Raw genomic sequence first — 22114 nt, 5'->3', positions numbered from 1 at the left:
AAACGCACTGATAGCGAAATTGCTAGAGGTAATGTATTTTTGCATGGAAGGCATAGGAAAGTAAAATCTGCACAACGTGTGATAGTGGTAGTCAATTGTTTTAATTTCTTTCTCTCTCATCCCCTTCTGCATCGACATCAAAGTCACTCATGGTGGACAGCGCCGCTTCTGCTGCTGCCTCTCTCCCTGCCTCTCTTAGCTTGATCTCTGATATGATCATGTGCCTGCAGCATTCCATGTTCTTCTTCTCCTTTCGCTTCACCAAATGCGCACTCGTCTCGTGTGTGTTGTATCGGCCGTGTCTAGTAAACAGAATAGCAGCACTTGAAACAGCCACCTGCCTTGCAACTCCAGCATGTCCCAGAGCGCGCAGGAAAAAAGAGTCATAAAACTCCGAGCATGGACCATGCGCCATCTCCTCAAATTCCAAACGCCCGCAAATGCTCCTTCTTCCCATAATCGATGCTGAAAAAGCGCTGCAAAGAAATGCACAGTGGCGGGTCATCTACAAATGAAATCTTCTCTTGTCTTTTCCTTCCCTCCTCTCATCCATTACCATCCATGCTGCCCGATTCCAAGCTGATGACCGCCGTATGTGCCAGAGAACAGCTGCTGCCGGATACTCGCTCGCTCTTCGCTAACACCGGGAGGTTGCTGTGAGGACGACGAGGAAGCTGGCTGCATGAAGCCTAGAGCTATGTTGACCTCATTCACTGCTTCCGCCATCTTCCCGCCACTCTTCTGGTTGTGTTCCACAATCTTGTGGTCCCAGCCTCCGAATTGCAAGTGGAAGCCGCCGGCTCTCTTCGCGGCTTCTTTGATCACCAGTGCCCACGCCTTTGCAATTTCATCGTATGCTTCGTTCTTGTGTCGCTGGTGCTGAAAGGTATCCCAGTCGGGTAATCGGTGGATCATGTTGGTGACGGAGTCGAGATATTGCAGTGATATGCTATCTGCTGTCTCCTGTGGCGGGAGGAAGTGTGGAGTGTACTCACGCACAGCCTCGATCAGTTCCCGGAGCTGTGTTCGTACGCGGTTATATGAGTAGTCTGAGGTCGGTCTGTTGCCGAGGGGGAATGCTTGCTGGAATGTGCTTTCGTATTTGCTGAGGACCTGCAGTGTAGACTCGACGGAAGGTCGTGGGGCTTTGGTCACAATCTCTTGTTGAAGCTTTGGGTGCTGGTCGCAGATGTTCTGCAAGAGTTGGCGCATTTGGTCTGCGGAAAGGGTTTCTAACAGACGTGGTAGTGCAAGCGGCCGTCCTTGGGCTGCGCCTGTGCGGGTGCGCTTGCTGCGTGGAGGTGGTAGCTGCCGACCGGTGATGGTGGGCGATGTGGACATGCGGTCGTGGTCGGGCTCCTCGGAAGCTTTGCGCTTCCGGGAGGCAGACATGTTGAAGTCTCGCGAGGGCGACAGGCGGTTGTTGGCGAGGAGGTGAGGAGGCGGCGGGAGGGCGCTGATGCTGTTCATCCTGGAGCTCGCGGCGGAAGCTGGAGGGGCGGAAGCTGGTCGTGGTGGTGCAGACGTCGCCCAGATCCGCCGTCAAGGCTCGTGAATGTGCTGGGTCTGGCGTGAAGGTGGGCGGACAAAGGAGATTGAGCGGTGTGGTGAGCCGGCCGGCGGACGATGTGTTGGACGAGGGCGTAGGTGCCGGTGCAGGTTGTTTGTTTGAGCAGAGTCGTGTTAGTCGACGACCTATGGACACGAGCCGCACCGAGGTTTGTTCCGCTGTTCTGCCTGAACGCTGGCCTTACAGGCTGCTCTTGGGATCAGCACTTGGCACCGACGCTCTCCTATCTCATCACCGCGCCTACCGTCTGCCAATATCAAACGTGACATGAACCGCTGGCACGACCCGTCACACATCCATCTCACAACTCCGTATATCCTGGCTCGCAAATAATTGGTCACCCAGACATGGCATAACAGTCCTGAGCACTACCTCCAACGACCCTGGTCAGCTTGCCTGTCCCAGCGACAATGAGCCGCTTAGCCCCCAATGCCACGTCGAGAACAAAGCTCCAAGAAGATGAAGATCAAGATCAGCCCTTTTTAGAAGCAGAAAGGCGTTCTCAAGAAAGCGACATTGAACTATCCGAACTCCAAGACTACCAAGATGGCGACCACCTTGCTGGCGAACGGACACCTGTCAGCCACTATCGGAACCGGTCCCTCGATGGCCCTCCACCGAAGAAGAAAGTGCCGGCCTGGAAGATCGCGTTAACCTTGGCGACTTGCGTGTTGGGCTTTACGATCAACACGGAAGCCACTGCATACATTGAGGATGAACTAGACTGGAAGAAACCTGTCGCAACGATGTACCTTACCCATTCTGCTCTGGCCCTGCCTTGGATCATTCACATGTTCTACCTACGTTGGTGCGATCGGCAAATATCGTACATGCAATGGGTTCGAGAATACAACAACAAGCTTCGAGAATCCATCGCGACCATCGATGCCTTTGCGACACATGGGAGTAAGATGGTGATCAAAGGTCCGGGAAGAACAGGTGGCCCGCTCGACTTCCTCGCCACATCCATGGCTATAGTGACTGTCGTACTCACCGTTTCTGGCTTCAGCTGGTTCACATCCCTCAGTCTCACCACACCAGCTGATCTGACTGCGATCTACAATTGCAGCACCTTCTTTGCTGCCGCTTTTTCCGTTCCGATTCTAAAGGAGAAGCTAGGCTGGATATCCATGCTAGCAGTGGCACTCAGTATAGCTGGGACTTTCACCATTGCATACGGCGACACTACGGCAGACCATCCCGGGGATGCCGATTCCGAGCATGCTGCCATTGGTGCAAGCCGATTACTCGGCAACATTATCGCCTGCGTCGGAGCAGTTGCCTTTGGCTTGTACGAGGTGCTGCTGAAGAAGTGGGCCTGCTCGAGCAGACCTGAATCACAAGAATCTTCTCTCCCACTCACGCTCGCGGCGTCCGCTCTTACGGGATTCTATACTTTTGGCGTACTTTGGCTCGCACTCATCGTCTTCCACGTTTTTGGCATTGAGACATTTGTCTTTCCCACGGCGTACGAATGGCTCTGGCTTGCTATTGCGGTCCTGTCAGGCGTTATTGGGATCACATTACTTGTTGTGCTAGTGATTTGGACCGATCCTGTATTCGGCAGCATGGCGAACGTTCTCAGCGTGTTCTTCGTCGCATTAGCGGATTGGCTGGTATGGGATCTAAGTCCAAGCCTGGCGACTTATATCGGTGGCGGACTGATCTTTGTAGCATTTGGCATGCTCTCGTACGATACATTGGGAGAAAAGAAGGACTAGAGATGTCTTTGAATTTAGCGATGCAGTCGGCTGCTAAGAAGACGGCGATGTGAATCTCTCCTGACTCAACGATGCCGCGAAACGGAACGAGACTTCCAGTGTGGAACGATCGACTCCTCGCAAATGAAAATAGCTCCGTCCCCACGTACCATGGAGAGAGCAGCACAGGAGAATACCGCTGTCGGTTTGCCTGCGTAGGACAAGACTCACTTGCATATCTGCATTCACAGAACGAATCTACACAACGCGAGCATCAAAAGGTGGCGGATCGATGATTCGAAGGAGGCCAAGCAGACGGAAAGCAGAAGTGAGGGAGTTGCTCTTAGCAGCTTGGTGATCTTTGTTTGTCACTGCAACCGCTGGGCTGCGCCCACACTACGCTGCACGATCAATTTGTAACGCTAAACATCCTCTGTCGCAACCGGGTCGTCCTTGCTGGTACTTCCTTCCATTGCAAGCAAAGCGAGGTCCCAGCAAGCTTCGAAGATCGTAGCTCAATGCGTGTTCTCAGTCGTCTGAGCGATCAAGCGGTAGCCAGTCGTGAGAAAAGGTTAAAAGGTGCTGCTTGATGTCTGGGCTGTTGTGTTGAGACTATTCATCAGAGCGCTGAAGCACGCGTCGAGGTCGGCGAGAAGAGTTGGAAATTGAAGACATCCGGATTCGCATTTTCGCTATGCCGCGATCCGACACACCTCGCGGACTACCCGTGCAACGCAGGCAATTCCGCGACCGGATCTGTTCTGCGATTTGCGCACAGCCTAGTGGCTATTACCTACAGCAGTACATGTAATCGAGATGCTTGTCGCAGCTTGGAAATCTAAAGCCTGTCTTGCCTCCTCACTGAACAGAATGCTGATCGGACAGAATAGCGTTGGTAGTTGGTATTTCTTCGCCTCGTCTGTCGTGGCGCGCGAGCCCGATGTAGATGTAGTCCAAGTTTTGAGGTTCAGGAAATCGGTAAAGTGGAACTGTATGGTCATCAGAAGGGTCATAAAGGGGGGAAACAGCAAGAGGGATGATTGAAATTACCTCATCTGTGGTGTTCATAATGTACTGTAGCTTCCCGCCATGGCTATCCCGGTCCTCAAATAGTGGTCCTTGGACGACGCGGTATGAGACTGCAGAGAGCGCTTGACCATCTCGGAACTTGAGGTCTTTTATGGTGATTCTGTGAAAGGCGTTAGTGATGAGGTCCATGGGATGGGCAAATTTGGAACATGACTGACTTGACGCTGTCCATTCGCATGCGGTAGAAAGGCCTGGTCTCAAGCGTGTCGTCGGGCACCCGGCAGACGATTCGACCAGTATCCGTCAACTGCTGTTTCCAGTCGCGGCTGAAATGTCTACCTTCATCGCCATCAGTGCTGAAACTCAAAGGCGGAACGGACTGCTGAGCGGATCTTGACTTCTGCTGCACTGAGATTACGTGTAACAGCTCTTTGTCCACCTCAGCCCAGGCGACGTTGGTCATGCTCGATGAAAGTTCCAGCTGCTGTGGAAAGCTGCTTAAGCACTGCTCATACATGATATTGGCCATGTAGCTGTAGAGATCAACAGCAGCGACTCGTCGAAGGTGGGCCAATTTCTCTTCGCACAATGCGCGTAATGCATTTGCCGCCTGGTCGTATTGTATCGTCAGATCACGGACAGCTTCAACGGGTCGCGTTTGAAAGGGGACATTTTGCATCGATTTGGCCATGCGGTCGATCTCCAATTTGCGTGCTTCGCGTTTGACTGCTTCCGCAAACGCTCGAGTGTAGAGGATTGCAGCTGTTTGAGCACGCGCTCTGGCCTCCAGCAAAGTCTCTCCGCGAACGACCAATTTGCGCAAAGCTGTGCGGAACTCTGCCATGCCATCCACTTGGTCACCGCCGAGTGCCACCGCGATGGAGTCGAAAAGCTCATCGATATCGATTTTGAGTTCTTCCCAGTCTGCAAGAATGCCCAAGTAGTCCAAGGGGCTCGTAGCCTCAGCAGGCAGCAGACTCTTGCTCTGACCTTCAGTCTTGGTCATGAGCTCAGCCGCTTGTTTCACCAGCGCTTCACTCTTGGTTCCCAGGCTCGCTGCACCATCTTCTTTGTGGTTCCAGTCCGATAGGTCGCTAGCGAATTTGGATCCCAGCTTCAGTATAAGTTCGGCCACTTTCCCGAGCGCCTCCTTGATCTTGGCAAACTTTTCTGCAGCTCCAGCAACCTGTTCGTCATGACCGTCAGCGTGAAAATTGTGGGAACAGTGACTTGGTCCCACCCACCTTCTCAGCCCCGTCTGCAGCTGCCGCTACACCGGCTGGCGCTGCGGCTCCGGCAGCTATCGGGCCTCAGGGTCAGCGAGGTGGGCAGAAAGAGTCAGAGATCATAGAAACTCTCACTAGCAACTATTGCGCCGATCGACAGTGCTAGTTCTGCGCCAGCAGCTAAGCACGAGAACACAAATTTTCTTTCCTGGCGTGTGAAAGAACTCTGTCAGCCAACTTTACTGCTTAAGATCCTGAGTCGATGGGATCGTACCTGATCAGCCTCGTAGAGCTTAATACCTGTCTCAAGTGCTGCCTGCTTCCTCTTGACTTGGACGTTGGCATCCTGTGAGCTCATGTTCAGTAAAGACATAGAATCGTTTGAGTGATTGATTCCCAACCTTCATGTCATCGTCTTTCTTCGAGACATCGGCAGTGGCGTTATTAAAGTCGTCAAGCAAGGCGTCCAGATCCCTATAGTCATTGACAGCATAGCCTATTGCGGTCAGAACCGACTGCTGCGTGGAGATAATGTCGCCATGGAGTTGTCCAAGTTTTGCTATAATGTCAGCGTAATCCTTGGCTGCCTGTGCAGCTTGCACGTTGATCGCTTCGATGACTTGGTTCAGCAATTTTCGATCTTGGACGCCTTTGAGAATGTCTTTTCGTTCATTCTCCCATAATGCAATCTCCCTGAAATCAGCCTGGACAATGGTGTAATCCTCAGAAGAGATCATCTGCGGGACATCGAGGCGCAGTCCCTTCCAAGTCTCGGTTGTCGAAGGAATAGTTCGATAAGGCCGGTCCAGACATTGAAGAAGAAGTTGCGTATCCGAGCAAAGATCAGCACTTCTGACAGAGTTGCGAGTGAGGGCGGCGATGAAGCGTAAACGTGAGAGTGCCTTGGCGTCTTCCAGCTTCTGATCAATGTTGCGTTGACTCGAGGCCAAATTTGTCGTTACTCTCTCGAACATGGATACGCAAAAATCGAGTAGGGGACTGCAACAGCTGCGTGGTCAGAAGGACGTTTGGTACGAAGGAGAGGGCATTGCGCGTACCATTTCTCGGACTCTAGACTGGAGGCGCCCGAGATCGCGTAGTCGAATGCCAGGCTGGGGACGTTGCGCAAGAGGACTGCTCTGCAATCGCTGGGATTGCGGAACCAGAATTCTCGACCAACGCTCTGCGCTCGCACGGCAACGGAGATCTGGTTGCGAGCAATGAATGCATCTCGTGTCGACAATACTTTGGCAGCATCCGAAGGGTCAGCAGGTGGCAGTTCTGCTTCGAGATTCAGTGCGGGCTGAGCACTGCCTGCCTGGACCGCTACGCGCAGCGGACTGGGGCAGTCATGGAAGAAGAAGCGGAGCGTTAGTGCTGAGACGCCCGTGAAATTGAGCAACTTGACTGCTCCACCAAGCTCGATGGAGCGGGCATAGATACAAAGCGTTTGAATTCTGTTGCTCCTGCTCTGCACTGTGGCAACTCCATCTTTGACAGCTTGAGGTGTGATGTTGAGTACGTCGCAAAAGGCAGAGACGTAGGCTGGGATGATCCCTTTCTCGGCTGGATTGGCAGCATCGTCGAGGAGCTGTTGCAGATCGATCGTCTCATCTCTCACGTAGAACTGTGTACGGTCAACGTGTCGGGTTCAAGGCAGCTAGAGTCGAATGGTGCATTGGAGACGTACGTGGGAGGCCCGGTGGAATCGTTCGGTGGAGGTGAGGACCTGGCCTCGCTTGAGATTCGACGACATGGTCTGCGTTGGGCATGTTGCTGCGGCTGTTGCAGCTCGGAGCGATATCTTATACCCGCCATGTTGCAGGGCCAGTGCATCTGTGGGCAACGGTGTGGTGAAGCAGGCCAGATGAACGCCTCGCGCCTTGGGGCGGTGTGTGTGGCTGGCTGAGCGCGGGGAACAAGTCCGTCTTCCACCACGCAGCTTCTGCTTTGAGACAGCACCACGCAACAAACGTGCCGCTACAGGCCATGGCGGAGGCATGTGCTACCGGCCATTGCGGTCGAGGCGCGTCCATGACGGCGACGCTCCCTCCACCAGTGTCAAAGTATAAGCACCACGTCTCTCCACACGTGTTCCCCAGGCACACGACCTCTCAGCACCGCTACGCATTCCATCGTCGCAGGCATGGCAGCGACTACCACCGAGGGCACCTTCGTACAGGCGCTGGGGCCGTATCTCAAGGCGAAGGCCACCTTGGCTGTCGGTACGCCGTTCCACCTCGCGTGGACCAAGGACTCTGCAGAGCTGGCAGAGGCGCGCAGCAATTGGGTCTCCATCAATCGTTCGGCGCAGTTGGATGGCAAGGACCTCGACATGACCGCAGACTTCTTTCCCTTGATCTTTGAGCCTAGCGTATATCAGCTATGGCACGATCCGGCCGCCATCATGGATCAGATTTCCGCCCAGCTCGCCACACTTCGTACGTGTTTGTGCGCTCGCGAGTGAGCATTATGTCACCTGCTGACCATCAAAGCCCCTTTTCCGGATCATTGGGAGACATGGAATCGGGAGACCGGGACGATGGGCGAATCAATCTCACATTTGGACATCCTGCAGTGGAGATCCCATTACAAGAGCCCCAACGAAGATATGCCCTACATCCTGGCCCAGCTACCGGAGGCTGATCTAATCGCGACATTCAAGCCAGTGATAAGCAGCATGCGTGAACAACGGGCTGCAGCGCTCGCACTGCATGCGAGTCTTGAAGCAATCTGTGATCAGACTCCTCCGGCGAGAGCCGATCAATGGACGATATTCAAGGTGAGGCATCAAGCAAAGATAACAGACCTCTGAAGCGTGCAACTGATGAGATCTCTCGCAAACGCATAGTTGACGCGCACAATCGACAGTTTCATGGCAATTCCAGACCTCGACAAGTGGGTGACCGTTACGTGGCCACGCATTGACTTAGAGTACGGCCACGCGAAAGATCGGACACGGGCAGCATATGGCGAAATCATGTATTGCAAGAGCGAGATGGCCAAAGCACGCAAACACCCAGAGTGCGAACAGGAAATCCAGGCGCACAATCTCGACTTTCCGCAAGATCGAATCAAGAAAATCTTCGAGAGCAGTATGCATTCTGTCCTATCAATGGTCCATCGTCGAACACTTTGCTGAACATATTTCTTTCGCCTAGTGCACGATCACACAGCCATAGATGAGGACTTCAAGAAGCATGCGGACGCAATCCAAGCCTACTTCGAGTTCACTGAGCGCAAAGTCCACTTCACACGGCTCAACGACCAATGGGTCGCTAATGTGGACAACATGAACCATACGCAAGCCAAAACAGCGCCACATACATTCATCATGTATGGCAGAAGCGTTGTGATTGCCTATGCAATGATGCAATGGATGGTGCAGGACGAGTCGTGGCGCGCAAGAAACTCTGCCACTCTGGCGGATTGGCCGAACCGGGGGCCACGAGTCCAAGAATTTTTCCTGTACCTCCTCACGATCCGGAATGTGATGCAACAGACGCACTCTGATACCACACGACTGTGGAATGCTCTCGGTATGGCTAACAGATATCCATTTTTGAACATGCTCGAAACTGACCTTTATGCCCACAGATGGGATCAGACGAGGGCTCGCCGATCTGATCCGCGCTTGCAACGACGCCATTGACAATGCCTCTTCAGCAATGTTAGCCAACACCAGAAACGACTTGTTCGCTGCCAGCGATGCTGTGCGGACAGTAAGTGATCTCTTGGGAATCAGTGCCCAAGCTTCGCTGAAACACATGCTGATTTTGTCCTCTAGTGCGGGAGTCTACTAAAAGGACTGACAGCCACGCCTGACATGAAGAAGTTGCAGCAGAATCTATGGTACAATAGCACGTTTGCTCAACTCCAAAATGGTGTCCCCAATATCAAATATTGGGCAGAACCAAGATTCAACACGGCCGTGGCTCCGCGACCATGAAAGCCCAGAGGTAGAATTGTCACGCTATGGTAATCAGTCATTTCATGTCCACGAGATACCGTTAAAATCGGATGAGCTGCTAGACGGCTCTCTGTACACGCTTCGAAAAATGCTCGTCATATATGCAACTATATACACCAAGCAGAAGTGAGGACGGCTGTACAATGCCCTCACCCCTGCACATTTTCAAACCGCCAATGCACCTATACACCATCGCCTAAGACTTTCTCATAATGCATCAAATGGGATATCACAAATGTCAAAAAAACCTTCCTTTGCTTCGTCATCCGTCATTTCATTCATCAATCGGCGTGCTGATTTTCCTCTCCCGATATTCTACTCCCGCCGACTCCCGCTCCTTCTTCTTACCTCCCAAACTCAAAAAGCTCAGCGCTCGACTTGCTCGACTACTCGTCGACCCGGGTCTCTCATCTCTCGAGGCAGGTTTGGAAGAACTAGGATCCTTGATCGGGTCCACGACCAGCCTCATTGGTTTGGAAAGACACAAGACCACTGCGAAGACTGTAGTCGCCGCGAACGCCGCAACAGCAACGACAAGACTAAATGGCACGCTCCGTCCATTCGCACGCAGGGCCGTAGAGATGGGCGAGAAGATCGCGCCGCCGCCGATAGAAGCTGTAAGGATGACACTTGCGAATTTGGTATGCCGGCCTTGTCCTCGGAGCGCTTGCGCGAAGATCAGACCGAAGATGGGACCTTCACAGAAGAAGATCATGACCTGCATTGCGACTGCAGCGCCACCTGTAAGATGCATACATAATGCAGAGAAAATGATGGTACCGCAGCAGAAAGCAAGCAAGAGCACGCGAGGGGTGATCCAGAGGCACAGTCCAGCAGCGAGGAATCGTGAGGTAGCGAACGCTGTGTGTGCTATCGCGGAGAAGTCTGATGTATCCAGGCGCGGCATGACGGTCTCCAAGTAGGGAGAAAAGGTGGTGCCAACAACCTCTTGGGCTCCAACGTAGCAAAATTGGCTGAAAGCGCCTATGGCAAGGATGAACCAGATGATGCGCACATTGCCGAACCTTCGTTTATGCGCACCATCCATTCTCTCAGCGGCGTCCTCCAACTCAGCATCTGTGGCTTCTGGTAACGGGATGTAGAAGTACATGACGGCCAGTGCGACAGTGAAGAGGGAAATTCCGAGATACGCCCATTGCGTGTTGATCAAGGATGGCGCATTCGAAGTTTTGTGATAGAAGGCTTTGTCTGCGATCAGTGGAGCGACTACACCGCCAACAGCTTGCACTCCTTGACTTAGGTTCAAGCGAACTTCCGCGTATTGCGCCGGGCCACAAAGCGAGATGAAAGTGTTTGCTGAGATTTCCAGCATCGACAAGCCGAAACCGACGATGAAGTTTGTCACGAGAATCGTTGGCCAGGAAGTCAGAACAGCAGCAGGCCAGAAGATCAAGCACCCGCAAGCATATATGCTCAGTCCAATAGGGAAGCATGCTTTGAACCCCCAGTGCTTGAGCACCCAGTGCCCAATGGTGATCGGTCCGACGAGGTAGCCACAATAGTAGGCACTGCGAATGCCCACCGACTGGGCGACAGTGACGCTAGCAACAGTCTGGAACTGGCTGTTGAGAACATCGACCAGACCGTACTCAAAGCCCCAGACGAAGAACATGACTGTCACGAGCGCCACCGGATAGATGGATTCTTTGGTGGTCAGATAAGCCAAGCTCTTCTTCTGCTTCATGTCGACAAAGTCGAAGAACGTAGGCGAATTCGGAACAGTGTGTCGCGTGGTATTCGTAAGGGCCGTAGGTGATCGCTCCATGGGATGAAATTCACCCATATCCGGAGAAGTGAGGAACTCCATCATGCCCATCGGGCCTTGGTCCTCTTCTTCCTCCTGGCTGCCGGCTGCTCTGCCAAAGTCGCGGAAATGAACGTCTTCTGGTGTATCTGGAACAGGGGGTGCCACTTTTTGCACCTCTGCATCAGGTGATGAGAGCGAGCCGAATTTTGAAGGCGCGTCTCCCGAATCTCGGAGCATGCTGGGGAAGAATCGCGCGACTAATGGCTTCAGACCTGGAACACAAGCGCACATAATCCCCACAGTAACCTCGATTGCTGACCACATAAAAGAGAATGCCAGATAGAATGAAGAGTCGGTTTCGATCGAGTTCCGTGACGAATCGCTGGCGCGGGCGCTCGCAATCTCAGCCAGACGCATTTCAGCTGCAGATTGTAGATAATGTACTCGAACGACATCGACCACTGTTACGAAAATACCGAAGCTGAAGGTGACGAGCAAAATTATTTTCTGCTTCTTCGGTAATCGCATACTGGTCAGGACCGGCATCGGGAGGAACAGTATCGCCAGATCGGTTATGATGTTGAGTGGTATTGACGAGAGGTAGATCGTGAGGATGTCAGTGCATTGCGCGCCGGCTGGAGTGATTGCGTAGAATGCTGCAGACACCGGCCTGCATTGAAAGACCGTCACGAGCGTCAGTGCCAGTCCGCCAGCGTTGACGACGAAAAGTGTCGCATAGCATGACCACTTGAATAATCGTTCGGCGCTGGAGAAGGTCAAATAGAAGGCCAGAATCGATGTCTTCGTCGCCATCAAAGCCGGCTGGTAGAGCACCGCGAAGGCATAGTTGGACTTTCGCAGTGCCGGTTGCCACGCATCTGGTACATCGACCTCATGTCGTCCAAGACCGTTGACAGTTCCTACACAGATCGAGGCGCATAACCCGACAGTAATGGCCCAGGCCAGGATCATGAAATAGTCGTCCAGGATCACCTTCTTTACAATTGCCACCCGCGATATCATACGAAGTGCGACGAAGATGGTGCACAGAAGCAACATCGATATGACGACTGCGAGAGTCGTCTCGCTTCTTCCGTATATGTTGCCATGGTCGAGGTCTCTATCCGCCATATTGTGTATCACTTTCCCTCACTCCACAAGCCCATGCTTCGGCGGTCCTATAGTTTCGGAGCTCTTTGACTAGAAGTCTACCCGTATTCCTCTATTCGCGGTCGTTCAATAGCGACCTGACGCATTGTTCATGCCGGCCGAGAGCTGGTCGTCCTTGTGTACGTGAGGGATGTCGGCCTGCGGTGTAGGTGCTCTGCGATCGAGCGTACCAGACTGTCGACGACTCGAAAGTGATGCGTACCGAGAGGCTGGAGAGTGGAGGAGGAGAACAGTGGTACGTCTCGGATGTACCAAGCTCGCGGGCGTATTTGAGCCAACACCAGGTGTCGGGCCCTCTTCGACAGAGTTGGAGCCGTCGCGAGTGCCACGCGGGTAGTAGTGAGGGTCGGGTGCAGCAGAGCAAAAAAGCTAATAGTGGGCGGAAATGGTATCCTTACCGGTGACTGGGTGGTGCTGGTGAGGACGAACAGAAGAGGCGAGTGTGCCGCATCTTGGGGCTTTGCTGCTCGTCGTGCCGTCTGGCAGAGTAGTGCCGATTCGCGCCTCATTGCGGCGGCAGCGCAGCGAGGGCAGCATGCGGCCGTTCAGCGTCATACTTCGATGGTCTCCAACTTCTTGGCTGGCGAGGCGATGCGTGCCGAGCTACTCCACCTTTCGATGTGGTGCAAACCCTGCCCGCACCGCACCGCACGCACACTTCTCGCTCCCGACTGCGCGGGCCAAACGGTTTGCGAGCATGCGCCGAGTCTGGTCTGTGTGGTACGACTAGCTGCAGTTCGCCGATACTGGAACCACAGGTGCCACGAGAGGCGATTGAGCCTCACAGCCAGCATCGACAAGAAGCCGCGCAAGCTGTGTACAGAAGCCGAGACCATCATCCGCTAAGGGGTCGTGCTCCGTCAAAGATCCCTCATCCCAGGCGTGAGATCGGGTACAGGGAGGACGTTGCTCACTGTGCAAGGAAGTGTGCGAAAATACCGCATGCTCTCACCCATCGTTCGTTGCAGGAAGAAGCTGCGCGCCACATTTCTCCGCAGTCACGCCGATGGCTGCATGTGCTTCGTGGAGAGACACAGCATACTTGCGAATCCTTCAAACAGTGTGCATAGTCCCCGTGGGGTCAAGCAAGGACAGGCAGCGCAGGCCTGATCATACATCGAGACGGCTTGCCTGCGCTGGCTTGTATATATTTCACATGCGGTCCACTAGTACGGGTATCGGAGTAAGCAGGTACGCGAGCCATCAGGCTTGGCCCTTGAGCAGTGCGAGTGGCGTAGTGGGCGACTGCCTTGCCTCATTGGGATGCACATGTGTAGGTTCATCAGCGGACAACATGGGCGACACGTGCAACGTGAAGAAAGCAGAGAACGTTGTGTAGAAGATTTCAACCCTGATGAGCCGAAGTATAAACCGTCGTTCAGGTCGATATCTACATGCACCATCCCTTCATCATCTGAAGTCTGGTGGTCCGAACTCCTCACTGAATGCCCTTTGCCACTCGCTGAAGCGCGTCGAGTTCCCCTGCAGGGGTGCATCTCTCGAGTCTTGAGTCGTATATTGGATCGGTCGCTTCGTGCCACTGCTCCATCGCTGGATCATGTTGCTACCGCGCTTCCCACCAACATCAGAGTCGTGCTCCTGGTCGGGCCCGGCAAAGAGGACGAGCCACTGTCGGTTCGCATTGTGTCTGACAACACCGAACTCGTCAGAACGCTCTTCGAAGAGATCTTCAAACTCGATCCTGTTCAGGTCGGGCTGCCCTGGCTCGATGTCCGCCCCATCCCCTGTGCAGTGGTCAAATATGACCCGATAAGATCCAGCGGAGAGGGCAAAGTTCTTGAGCAGCAGTTTGTGGAGTCTGTGGCGCCGCAGAAAGTTGACAGTGTCGTCGGAGCTCGCACGGAAACCTCGAAGCCTGCAATCGCGTAAATGAGGAAGTGTGAGGCGGGTGAACAGTATATGCGACATTTTATCGCCCTGAACATGAGCAGTAGAGCCGGCACCTCTGGTCAAGCGATATCGATGTAACTCGAGCTCTTCCAGGTTGTGGCATGCCTGCACAAAGCTCAGCAGACCCGTGAAGTTGCTCGGATCTGCAGCTTCTAGCGTCTGCTTCAGAAGTCCCCGGTAGCCATGTCGTTGTCTCGCCATTTCCGCTTTGTCCCACGCATCTACCAATTCTGCATCTCGGTCATCCGACAAAATGCTTTTATCTGAATAAGTTACTGTGAGCGACCTAAGGTTAGCGAGACAAGACTCTAGTCCTGAATATTTGATGACTGGTCCGATCTCATTGCATGCCAAGCTTGACCTCTTTTGCCCACTTTGGCCATAGACAGGGAAGAGGCGAAGTTTGTACACCGGCAACATCGTTCTGTCGAGCGCGTCTTGGACGAGCTGGAACGTGTCAGCCGCATTTTGCCAGATCATTCTCCAGCTCCCACCCTCAAGAGGCGTTGAGCGGATCAGCGGGTCATCGCGGTACACAGCCAAGTCCAGGGTGAGCGATAGTGGCCTGTTGGCGGCCCTTCCTTTGACTATGTTCCGAAATGCTTTGACCAAAAGCCTTTGAGCATCTTCGCTCTGCAGAAAGTGCATCTGAGCCTGCTCTCTTCGCTTGAACGTGTTGAGCTGTCGCTGAAGAGCGGCTCTCTCTTCTTCGGTGATTGCACGCCAGTTGTCCTCCCTGACGTTGCCGGAGCGCAATTGGGACTGAATGTAGAATGAGTTGTACACCAGTCCGGTCAGTGTGAAGTCGTCAATCAAACAGCCCATGCCTCCATTTGCAGTGACCACGACAAAGTCTTTCAGGCCATGCTCGTCAACATCAACGCGTTTGCTGCGATAGAAGGAGCGAAAGTGGTCCTGTGATGCTTTGGACGCAATCGAGCGGTTGGCTAGCCTGAACGCACAGATTTCGTGAAGCGTCAAGGACAGCACAATGTTCTCTACGAGCTCAGCCGGTAGTTTGTCCAGTGCGGCCATGCTTTCTTCTGTGGGGCAGCAGAGCGAGATGTTCCCTGGACCAGGCAGCGGGATAGCAGCAGGTGAACCGGTCACACAGGTTGCAAGGTCCCTTCAATTAGACATTCGTTTGTGTGGCACCAAGGCGCAATCCTGCAGTTCAACTCAAGGCGATGTCAGTCACAAACCCGGGCGCAGTCGTGTATCAGCCAGCGTGGTGAAGGATTGCAGTTGAGAAAGTCTGATCGCCGCATTGCTTGCTCGAACGGGGTTGATCCCTTATGTTGCTGCCCATGGACATTCACACACTCGGCCTGACGCAGTTCTAGTGAGCAGGCCGATTGCGTGCATGTGGCTATCACATGAAAGCATGTGTATGGCATGAAGTGAATTGGAAAGTGTTCACATCGTTGGAAACACGTGCTGGTCCGAGCGGAAAGCACCCGAGCGCGGCATTTCAAGCTCGAGGCAATCGCGACCAATCCACATACCAGACATTCCACTTCCATTGCGACAACACTCTCGCTTCTGCGCCTCTTACTCAAATACACGGGTCGCATCAACATCACCGCTGTATTTGTCATCTTTCTGCATACATCCATCCCTCGGTACGTTGCGCGAGAGTTTTGTTGCACGACCGGAGCTGGGTAATTTATCTTGTACCTTTCTCCGCGACATGGCAGACGCGCCCATCCCATCCACCTCGAGCCGCTCTAACGAGCCTACTAGGACCGAATCCAGCGCTTCGTCCCACACTATGGCCGACGAGGAGACTAAGCCGAACAACGACGACCTCGATCGTCAGCCCGAGGATGAGGACCTGGGCGATGATGAGGAGGAGATTGCGGCCATGAAGAAGCGCGTGGAGGAGATGGAGGCGGAAGCTGCCAAGTTGCGCGAAATGCAGGCTTCAATGGATTCGCAGTCGGACAACTTGCGGGAAAGCAAAGAGGACATCGACGGACGAAGCATCTTCGTCGGAAATGTGGACTATGGCGCGAGTCCAGAGGAAATCCAGGCGCACTTCCAGAGCGTGGGGAGCATCAACAGAGTCACTATTCTACTGGACAAGTTCACGGGTCATCCCAAGGGGTATGCATACGTGGAGTTCAGCGAACCTCAGCTCGTTACGAGCGCTCTGGTGCTGAACGAGAGCGTATTCCGGAACCGCAACATCAAGGTATGTTCCCGTCCCTTCAGTCTATCATGCAGCGCACTGACCGGAAACACAGGTTGTTCCCAAGCGCACTAATCTGCCAGGCATGACTAGAGGCGGTCGAGGCAGGGGCCGTGGTGGACCTCGCGGCGGCTACGGCGGCGGCGGTGGTGGTGGCTATGGTCTTCCTATGGGAGGCTATGGTGGCCCACCACCGTTTCGCGGACGCGGAGGGTAAGTTCTCGTTCCTTCGGCGCATAATGTACCTCGCTAACAACGCATTAGATACCGTGGCGGTGGCCGAGGCGGTTTCCGTGGCCGCGGCTACAACCCGTACTGAGCGAACGTTCGAATGCGACTATCCCTTGCTATTTGACCTAGACTGGATTACATTTGGTGATGAAAGATCCCGAGGTGCTTCTGCACTGCCGCATCGCGCAGTTTGGCTCTCGGCGACAGTCAAGAGGAAGGTGAACGAGCAGATTGGACCGGATACTGTTGTGCTTCGGCTTCGAGGAGAGGCTTAATAGATGAAGAATTGGGCGTCAGAAAGAAGCCACAAAACTCTGCAATGTGTTGGAGTAAGAGCCATTGCCATTCAAGGCATTTTCGTCAGGTTCAAGAGTTGGTCCAAATTCAAGAGTCCGTGATATTGTGGTGAAGACATGGTGCAAGAGTGAAGAGGTGACATACATCTCACTGTCGAAATCTGACAGGCCGTCATGAGTGGGTGAAGTCGATGCGCCAAAGTATGGTGTGGCCGACGTCGCAGACTCTGCGCAGACTGGTCGCCCGCATCGTTCAGGACGAGTGGTCAGTCGTGAGTGAGATTCATGGTATGAGCTCAGCGCGAACTGCTGTAGCTCTCCATTGCTGATCACTGAACAGACGATCGCATCACATCCTCTTTCACGATCAATTCGGCACGGACCAGAGTATTGGAGGCCAAACTCAGCAGACAATTGCTTGATCAATGCGATGCCGACAGAAGAGGAGTTTTCATCACATGCCCAAGCCTAACCTTGGCGACGTTCAAGCATTCGTCTATCCGATCACCAGGTAACGACTCATTCATGACTGCTACATTAATGATACAGCATCTCTTTGTACAGGGATGATCAACAAGCACATTGATTCACTAAAATCTCGAACACCGCTATCAGCCTGTCGCACAGGGACTCACTTCCCGTGTTGATCATCTCCGACTCAAAGATCTGCGTTACCGAGAGCGGCATGTGTGCTCACGAGCTGCTGCACCGGACGTATTACGGCCGTAGCAGGCCAAAGTTGAATTGGTGGATGTGATGAACCATCTGGAACGTGGCTGCCGATGCGCGCCAGGACGCAGGGCGCTCAATCTGCACGATGTATGCTCGGCCTTTGTTCAGCTGCAGCGCTGGCACGATCGAGCACAGTGCTGGTGCTCTTCAGCACGAAGTGGGTTGCGGTCTCCAGCCACCTGGGTAGCCCTATGTGCAGTGGGTCTTGATCGCCGCTCGTTTAACTTCATCCGGACGATTTAAGGTTATTCAAAGTCGACAGCTTAAAGCAATGTCTAATGGAAAGAAGGCCATTTGAACGTGTGTCTTCACATGCGGAACCGCACAGCGCAATCAAACTTCACGACATCTGTCGGCAGTGCAACGAGCTGAGACTGACCGGTCGGACTCATGCGGGAGGCGTCGGTGACGTGAGCAAGCCAACACGCAAGAGTCGGATTGTTCTGATCCTTCTTGCGCAAAGAGGGGGCCTTGCGGTGCCAATAAACTAGCGAAATGGTGCACATGGGAAGCCAACGACACGTGGCGCAGGGTCGCAGCATGCATCGCTTGTCCGCTAAGCTCATATCTGCAATCACTAAATTCAAGCAAGCAGGGTCACGACCAACCATCATGCAATTCTACACCGGTCTCAAGCCATAAGTGGCCAGTATCCAGCCCAGCTATGCTTTCACCTGCCTGGCTTCGCGTGACAGACACCCACGATGTCGAACATACTGGCTTCGGAGGTGATGAAAACTTGCAGTCGCTAGTGTGTGACTCAAGTCTGTTCATCGGTCGACCAGAGTCCGCGATGCATTTCGCTGCATCCCTCTCCTGCCGCTCTGGCACATTGTTCGATCCTGGTCATATCGAGTCAAGAGCTACGATCGACTCCGCTTCAGCGAAGAATTCCGAGCAAGGCGTTCGGCATCCTTCCGAATGGCTCATATCGGTCGTTACAATGAACCCAGGAAACAGGGCGGCCTCTTTGAATACCACCAAAATACCTACCTATCGATGAAGATCACCGCTCCGGGGCTGTGAAGCTATGTGTCAGCCGAAACTAATCACTGTGCCAAGGCCCTTCTCCTGCACGTTCTATACCCGATTGAGAAACACCGTGTTCGCGTGTCTGCACTCTCTGGACCCCTCGTCCTCATCCCACCAACACGCTTCTGTCCTCGTGCTCCACGGTACTCTGTACTTTCTGAGACGAGGAGACGGTCGCTGGACGAGGGCCGGTCTGTGTGTACATGTGAAAGATCGTCATCGCGCGTATGTGCCCGCGTGCTCTCTAGCTTTGCGCAATGTACTGTAGTTCTGCTGCGCTTTGACCTTGAAGTAGTCACTTACTCGATATGACTTGGCCTTAAGAGGCAAGCAAAGAAGGCCAGGCCAGGCCAGGCAAGGCAACAAGCATTAGTCACTTTATAGTAGCTTGACCATCCCTTCCATACGTCTCGTGCATGCTCGCGTACGGCATTTGAACAATCACCCGCACGCCCTCTCTCTAAATACGCCATACACCACCTTACTTCTGCCACTGCCACTGCCACTTCCGTCACGCAGGTACAGAACCCTAACGTTCCCACTTTGCATCCGAGTAGCGCGTGCATCCAAGAGTACCTGCGCTGGCTACTTACTGGACGAAAGACTCAGACCGCTGTACCGGCTACAACCAAGCCATCCGGCAGCTGAGAAAGCCATAGCCACCACCCAACAACTTGTAGTTTCTTTTTGTCCGTTGGTTCTCAGCCCTCGTCGCCTGAATTACCCGAAGGCGATGCGACAAGCAACAGGAGCTGTGCCAAAATGGCAATGATTACGCTCGTTATGCCGACTGCGACGCAAGAGTATCAGGCCACGAGTGCTTCACCGACTGCTGCGATCGCGACCTTCCAGGCGACAACAGCCACCACAAAGATCCCTGCTAGTCGACACAACAAGAAGACGGGACAACACAAGGATGGCGCAGAGCTGAAGTAAGCATTTCTGGATGTTTTTGTTTTTCGTTTCATGCCCATGTCTGGTGCGGCTGGAATTTTTGCGGCTGGCTCAATGTATTCGCCAGTCTACAGCGCGATAGGCCTGGTCGGTGCGATGATATATTATCTGCGCTGTCGATCAGCTCCTTCGTTACACAAGTAAGACCAACAAGACCCTCATGACTAATGTATGAATTCTTGAGCAGAGCACCGCGGGTCGGACATAAGAAGAGCCGCAAAGGCTGCGCGCAATGCAAGAGACGGCATGTCAAATGCAACGAAGAAGCCCCCTGCTCCAATTGTAACCGACATGGAGTCCCGTGCAGTCTGGCTGGAGGACCTTTCGTTCCGAGAGAAGATAGCAAGAAGAGACAGAAGGATCGGACACAGTCGATCGCTTCTTCATCGGAGGCTACCACAGCGGCCCCCAGCCTACCGAGCAGGTCTCCACTGGCGGCTGGATCGAGCCTGTCGCTTCCCATCGAGCACACTTTCGAAAGGTCCTCCATTTCGCCGTTCAGCCCTCCACATCCTCACTATTCAGTTGGAGCGCAGCAACTATTGGCGGCCGGTCATGACACTTTCGGAAGATTGACAGCGCATCTCCCCAGAAGTCCTGGTTCAACCAACTGGCAACTGGATCTGCAACTGATGCACCATTACATGTCGTACACCAAGGGCGTCCTCGGTGAAATCAGCGACCAGGCTTTCATTGTGCATATCTGGAAGAACGAGCTGCCCAAGATTGCATTCTCTCATGACCATGCTCTGAACGCGTTGCTGGGCCTGGTTGCTTTGCACAAAGCGACGGTGATGCTGGAACAAGCGAGCTCCTTGCGCAGTTGTGCGATTGAGCATATGGATCTAGCCGCGATGCAGCTGCAGAGGGCCAATGAGGCGTGCACGGCGGAGGCAGCGAGTGCCCATTATGTATCTCGCTGGCTTGCGCTGCTTTTCGGGTATGCTGCAGCGACACAATCTGTTGGAAACGCTTCTGAACCAGGGGCAATGCTGCCTCCCAACGCCTTGGATGGAATGGCCGATCTAATGCTCCTTGCTGGAGAGGTCGGGAGCGCAACACATGAGAGATGGTACCTGATATCCCAAGGTCCATTTGCACAGATAGTGACGCGAGGCTGGCAGGAGGCTGTCGCGACATATCCTTTGTTGCCGGAAGGTTTGGATCTTGGATTGAACCACCTCGATTATATGCTTGGCATCGAGGCCATGCTGCCAAATGAGCGAGCAGCGTGTGCGCTGGCGATCGATGAGTTGCGGAGCTTGCACCAAAGTCTACTACCACAGTCGACCTCCGGATGTGGCGTAGCATCTCTGTTGTGCTGGCCAAAGCAAGAAAGTGCAACCTTGTCGGACATGGTCCGGCGAAGAATCCCACAGGCTCTGGTCATAGTCAGCTATCACTGTGTCATACTAAATCTGTTAGACGGACGCTGGTGGGCACGAGGGTGGGGTGAAAGGGTCTTGCAAGATGTGTTGCTGAATCTGAACGACGGATGGAAGAACTGGGTCCAGTGGCCCGTCCAGGCTTTGATGTTTCGCGAGAACGTGACAACAAGTGCTGTCGTATCGAGCTCTCCGGCTTTGGATATGGGTCTTGGAACGATGCTTTTATGAGAAGCGGGCGTGTCAGAAGCTGTTCGAGCAACATGAAAGTGTGGTTCCGGACTATTTGAGGCTAGTCCTTGAAACGGAGAAGAGAGAATGAAGGAGAAGAGCAATGCAAGAGTCTGGTCTTGGAAGATGCTGGATGGCTGGATAAAAGAGGCACGTTTGAAAGGATCACGACTCCGCGGCAGGATCTCAGCTCGGGAATCAGGGCAGACTGCAGCCTTGTCGTATTGAAAGAAGGAATTTCGGCTCGGGAGGTCTTCGTGAGGGCTTTTGGGCGTTGAACAGGATATACCACTTAGTCTTAGTAATGCTGTTTGGATAGCAGTTGACAGAGCGTCGCCAGAAATGGTGGCTAATTGAGCCAAATGCGTTGCGCTCAACTTCTGCGATGGCAAACATGGTCGAGCCGACATGCCGCTCTGCCGCGCCTCGTCAGCATTACCGATAGAAGTGTGGCGCAATGCATGTCGTTTGGCGGCAAGGCGGTATCGAGTGGTTGTAGAGGTGCTGGTGTGGAGAGAAGAGAGAAAAGGTGCTGGCTCGGATGTTTCCTTCCAAGACTCGGAAGAGCGCGAGGGTGGGGCACGGGTTCAGCCAGCAAGAACGACTGCCAACTACGCCCTCACCCAGCAGTGCCGCTCACTCCCCGATTGACGACGCGGTCCCGCATCGCACCACCGCAGACGACGAGCGCGGTGCATCCCATTGTTTGTGCATTACA

General features: G+C 53.7%; 8 protein-coding genes across 10 annotated transcripts; 4 read left to right on the top strand and 4 right to left on the bottom strand.

Annotated features, from left to right (window-relative positions):
• Positions 1-552: 552 nt before the first annotated feature.
• CKM354_000661000 (uncharacterized protein) lies at positions 553-1470 on the bottom strand (the record flags this gene model as incomplete). The annotated part of the gene is made up of 1 exon (XM_044801934.1): positions 553-1470. One exon carries the CDS (start codon positions 1468-1470, stop codon positions 553-555), a length of 918 nt encoding a protein of 305 aa, XP_044657869.1.
• A 510-nt stretch (positions 1471-1980) lies between these two features.
• Positions 1981-3291, top strand: CKM354_000660900 (uncharacterized protein; the record flags this gene model as incomplete). Its single annotated transcript, XM_044801933.1, has 1 exon — positions 1981-3291. The coding sequence occupies one exon, from the start codon at positions 1981-1983 to the stop codon at positions 3289-3291; it is 1311 nt and encodes a 436-aa protein (XP_044657868.1).
• Positions 3292-4049: 758 nt separating this feature from the next.
• Positions 4050-7281, bottom strand: CKM354_000660800 (uncharacterized protein; the record flags this gene model as incomplete). 2 transcript variants are annotated; one of them, XM_044801931.1, is made up of 7 exons in its annotated part: positions 4050-4259; positions 4321-4459; positions 4518-5485; positions 5800-5871; positions 5927-6524; positions 6584-7152; positions 7216-7281. In XM_044801931.1, the coding sequence occupies 7 exons, from the start codon at positions 7279-7281 to the stop codon at positions 4050-4052; spliced, it is 2622 nt and encodes an 873-aa protein (XP_044657866.1). The 2 variants fall into 2 exon arrangements, with proteins under 2 accessions (XP_044657866.1, XP_044657867.1); XM_044801932.1 differs by lacking the exons at positions 5800-5871; positions 5927-6524; positions 6584-7152; positions 7216-7281 and having other exon boundaries at positions 4518-5143.
• Positions 7282-7671: 390 nt separating this feature from the next.
• On the top strand, positions 7672-9474 carry CKM354_000660700 (uncharacterized protein; the record flags this gene model as incomplete). 2 transcript variants are annotated; one of them, XM_044801929.1, is made up of 6 exons in its annotated part: positions 7672-7966; positions 8021-8307; positions 8377-8620; positions 8687-9064; positions 9123-9247; positions 9313-9474. In XM_044801929.1, 6 exons carry the CDS (start codon positions 7672-7674, stop codon positions 9472-9474), a joined length of 1491 nt encoding a protein of 496 aa, XP_044657864.1. The 2 variants fall into 2 exon arrangements, with proteins under 2 accessions (XP_044657864.1, XP_044657865.1); XM_044801930.1 differs by having other exon boundaries at positions 7933-7966.
• A 295-nt stretch (positions 9475-9769) lies between these two features.
• Positions 9770-12394, bottom strand: CKM354_000660600 (uncharacterized protein; the record flags this gene model as incomplete). The annotated part of the gene is made up of 1 exon (XM_044801928.1): positions 9770-12394. The coding sequence occupies one exon, from the start codon at positions 12392-12394 to the stop codon at positions 9770-9772; it is 2625 nt and encodes an 874-aa protein (XP_044657863.1).
• A 1449-nt stretch (positions 12395-13843) lies between these two features.
• On the bottom strand, positions 13844-15379 carry CKM354_000660500 (uncharacterized protein; the record flags this gene model as incomplete). Its single annotated transcript, XM_044801927.1, has 1 exon — positions 13844-15379. The coding sequence occupies one exon, from the start codon at positions 15377-15379 to the stop codon at positions 13844-13846; it is 1536 nt and encodes a 511-aa protein (XP_044657862.1).
• Positions 15380-16115: 736 nt separating this feature from the next.
• On the top strand, positions 16116-16854 carry CKM354_000660400 (uncharacterized protein; the record flags this gene model as incomplete). The annotated part of the gene is made up of 3 exons (XM_044801926.1): positions 16116-16538; positions 16591-16748; positions 16800-16854. 3 exons carry the CDS (start codon positions 16116-16118, stop codon positions 16852-16854), a joined length of 636 nt encoding a protein of 211 aa, XP_044657861.1.
• Positions 16855-19594: 2740 nt separating this feature from the next.
• Positions 19595-21396, top strand: CKM354_000660300 (uncharacterized protein; the record flags this gene model as incomplete). Its single annotated transcript, XM_044801925.1, has 2 exons — positions 19595-19758; positions 19968-21396. 2 exons carry the CDS (start codon positions 19595-19597, stop codon positions 21394-21396), a joined length of 1593 nt encoding a protein of 530 aa, XP_044657860.1.
• Positions 21397-22114: the final 718 nt, after the last annotated feature.

This window comes from Cercospora kikuchii (genome assembly GCF_019650295.1).
Source record: "Cercospora kikuchii DNA, contig_00004, whole genome shotgun sequence".
Classification (NCBI taxonomy): domain Eukaryota; kingdom Fungi; phylum Ascomycota; class Dothideomycetes; order Mycosphaerellales; family Mycosphaerellaceae; genus Cercospora; species Cercospora kikuchii.
Note: the sequence above shows the minus strand (reverse complement) of the source record. Positions and strands in the feature narration are given on the sequence as shown.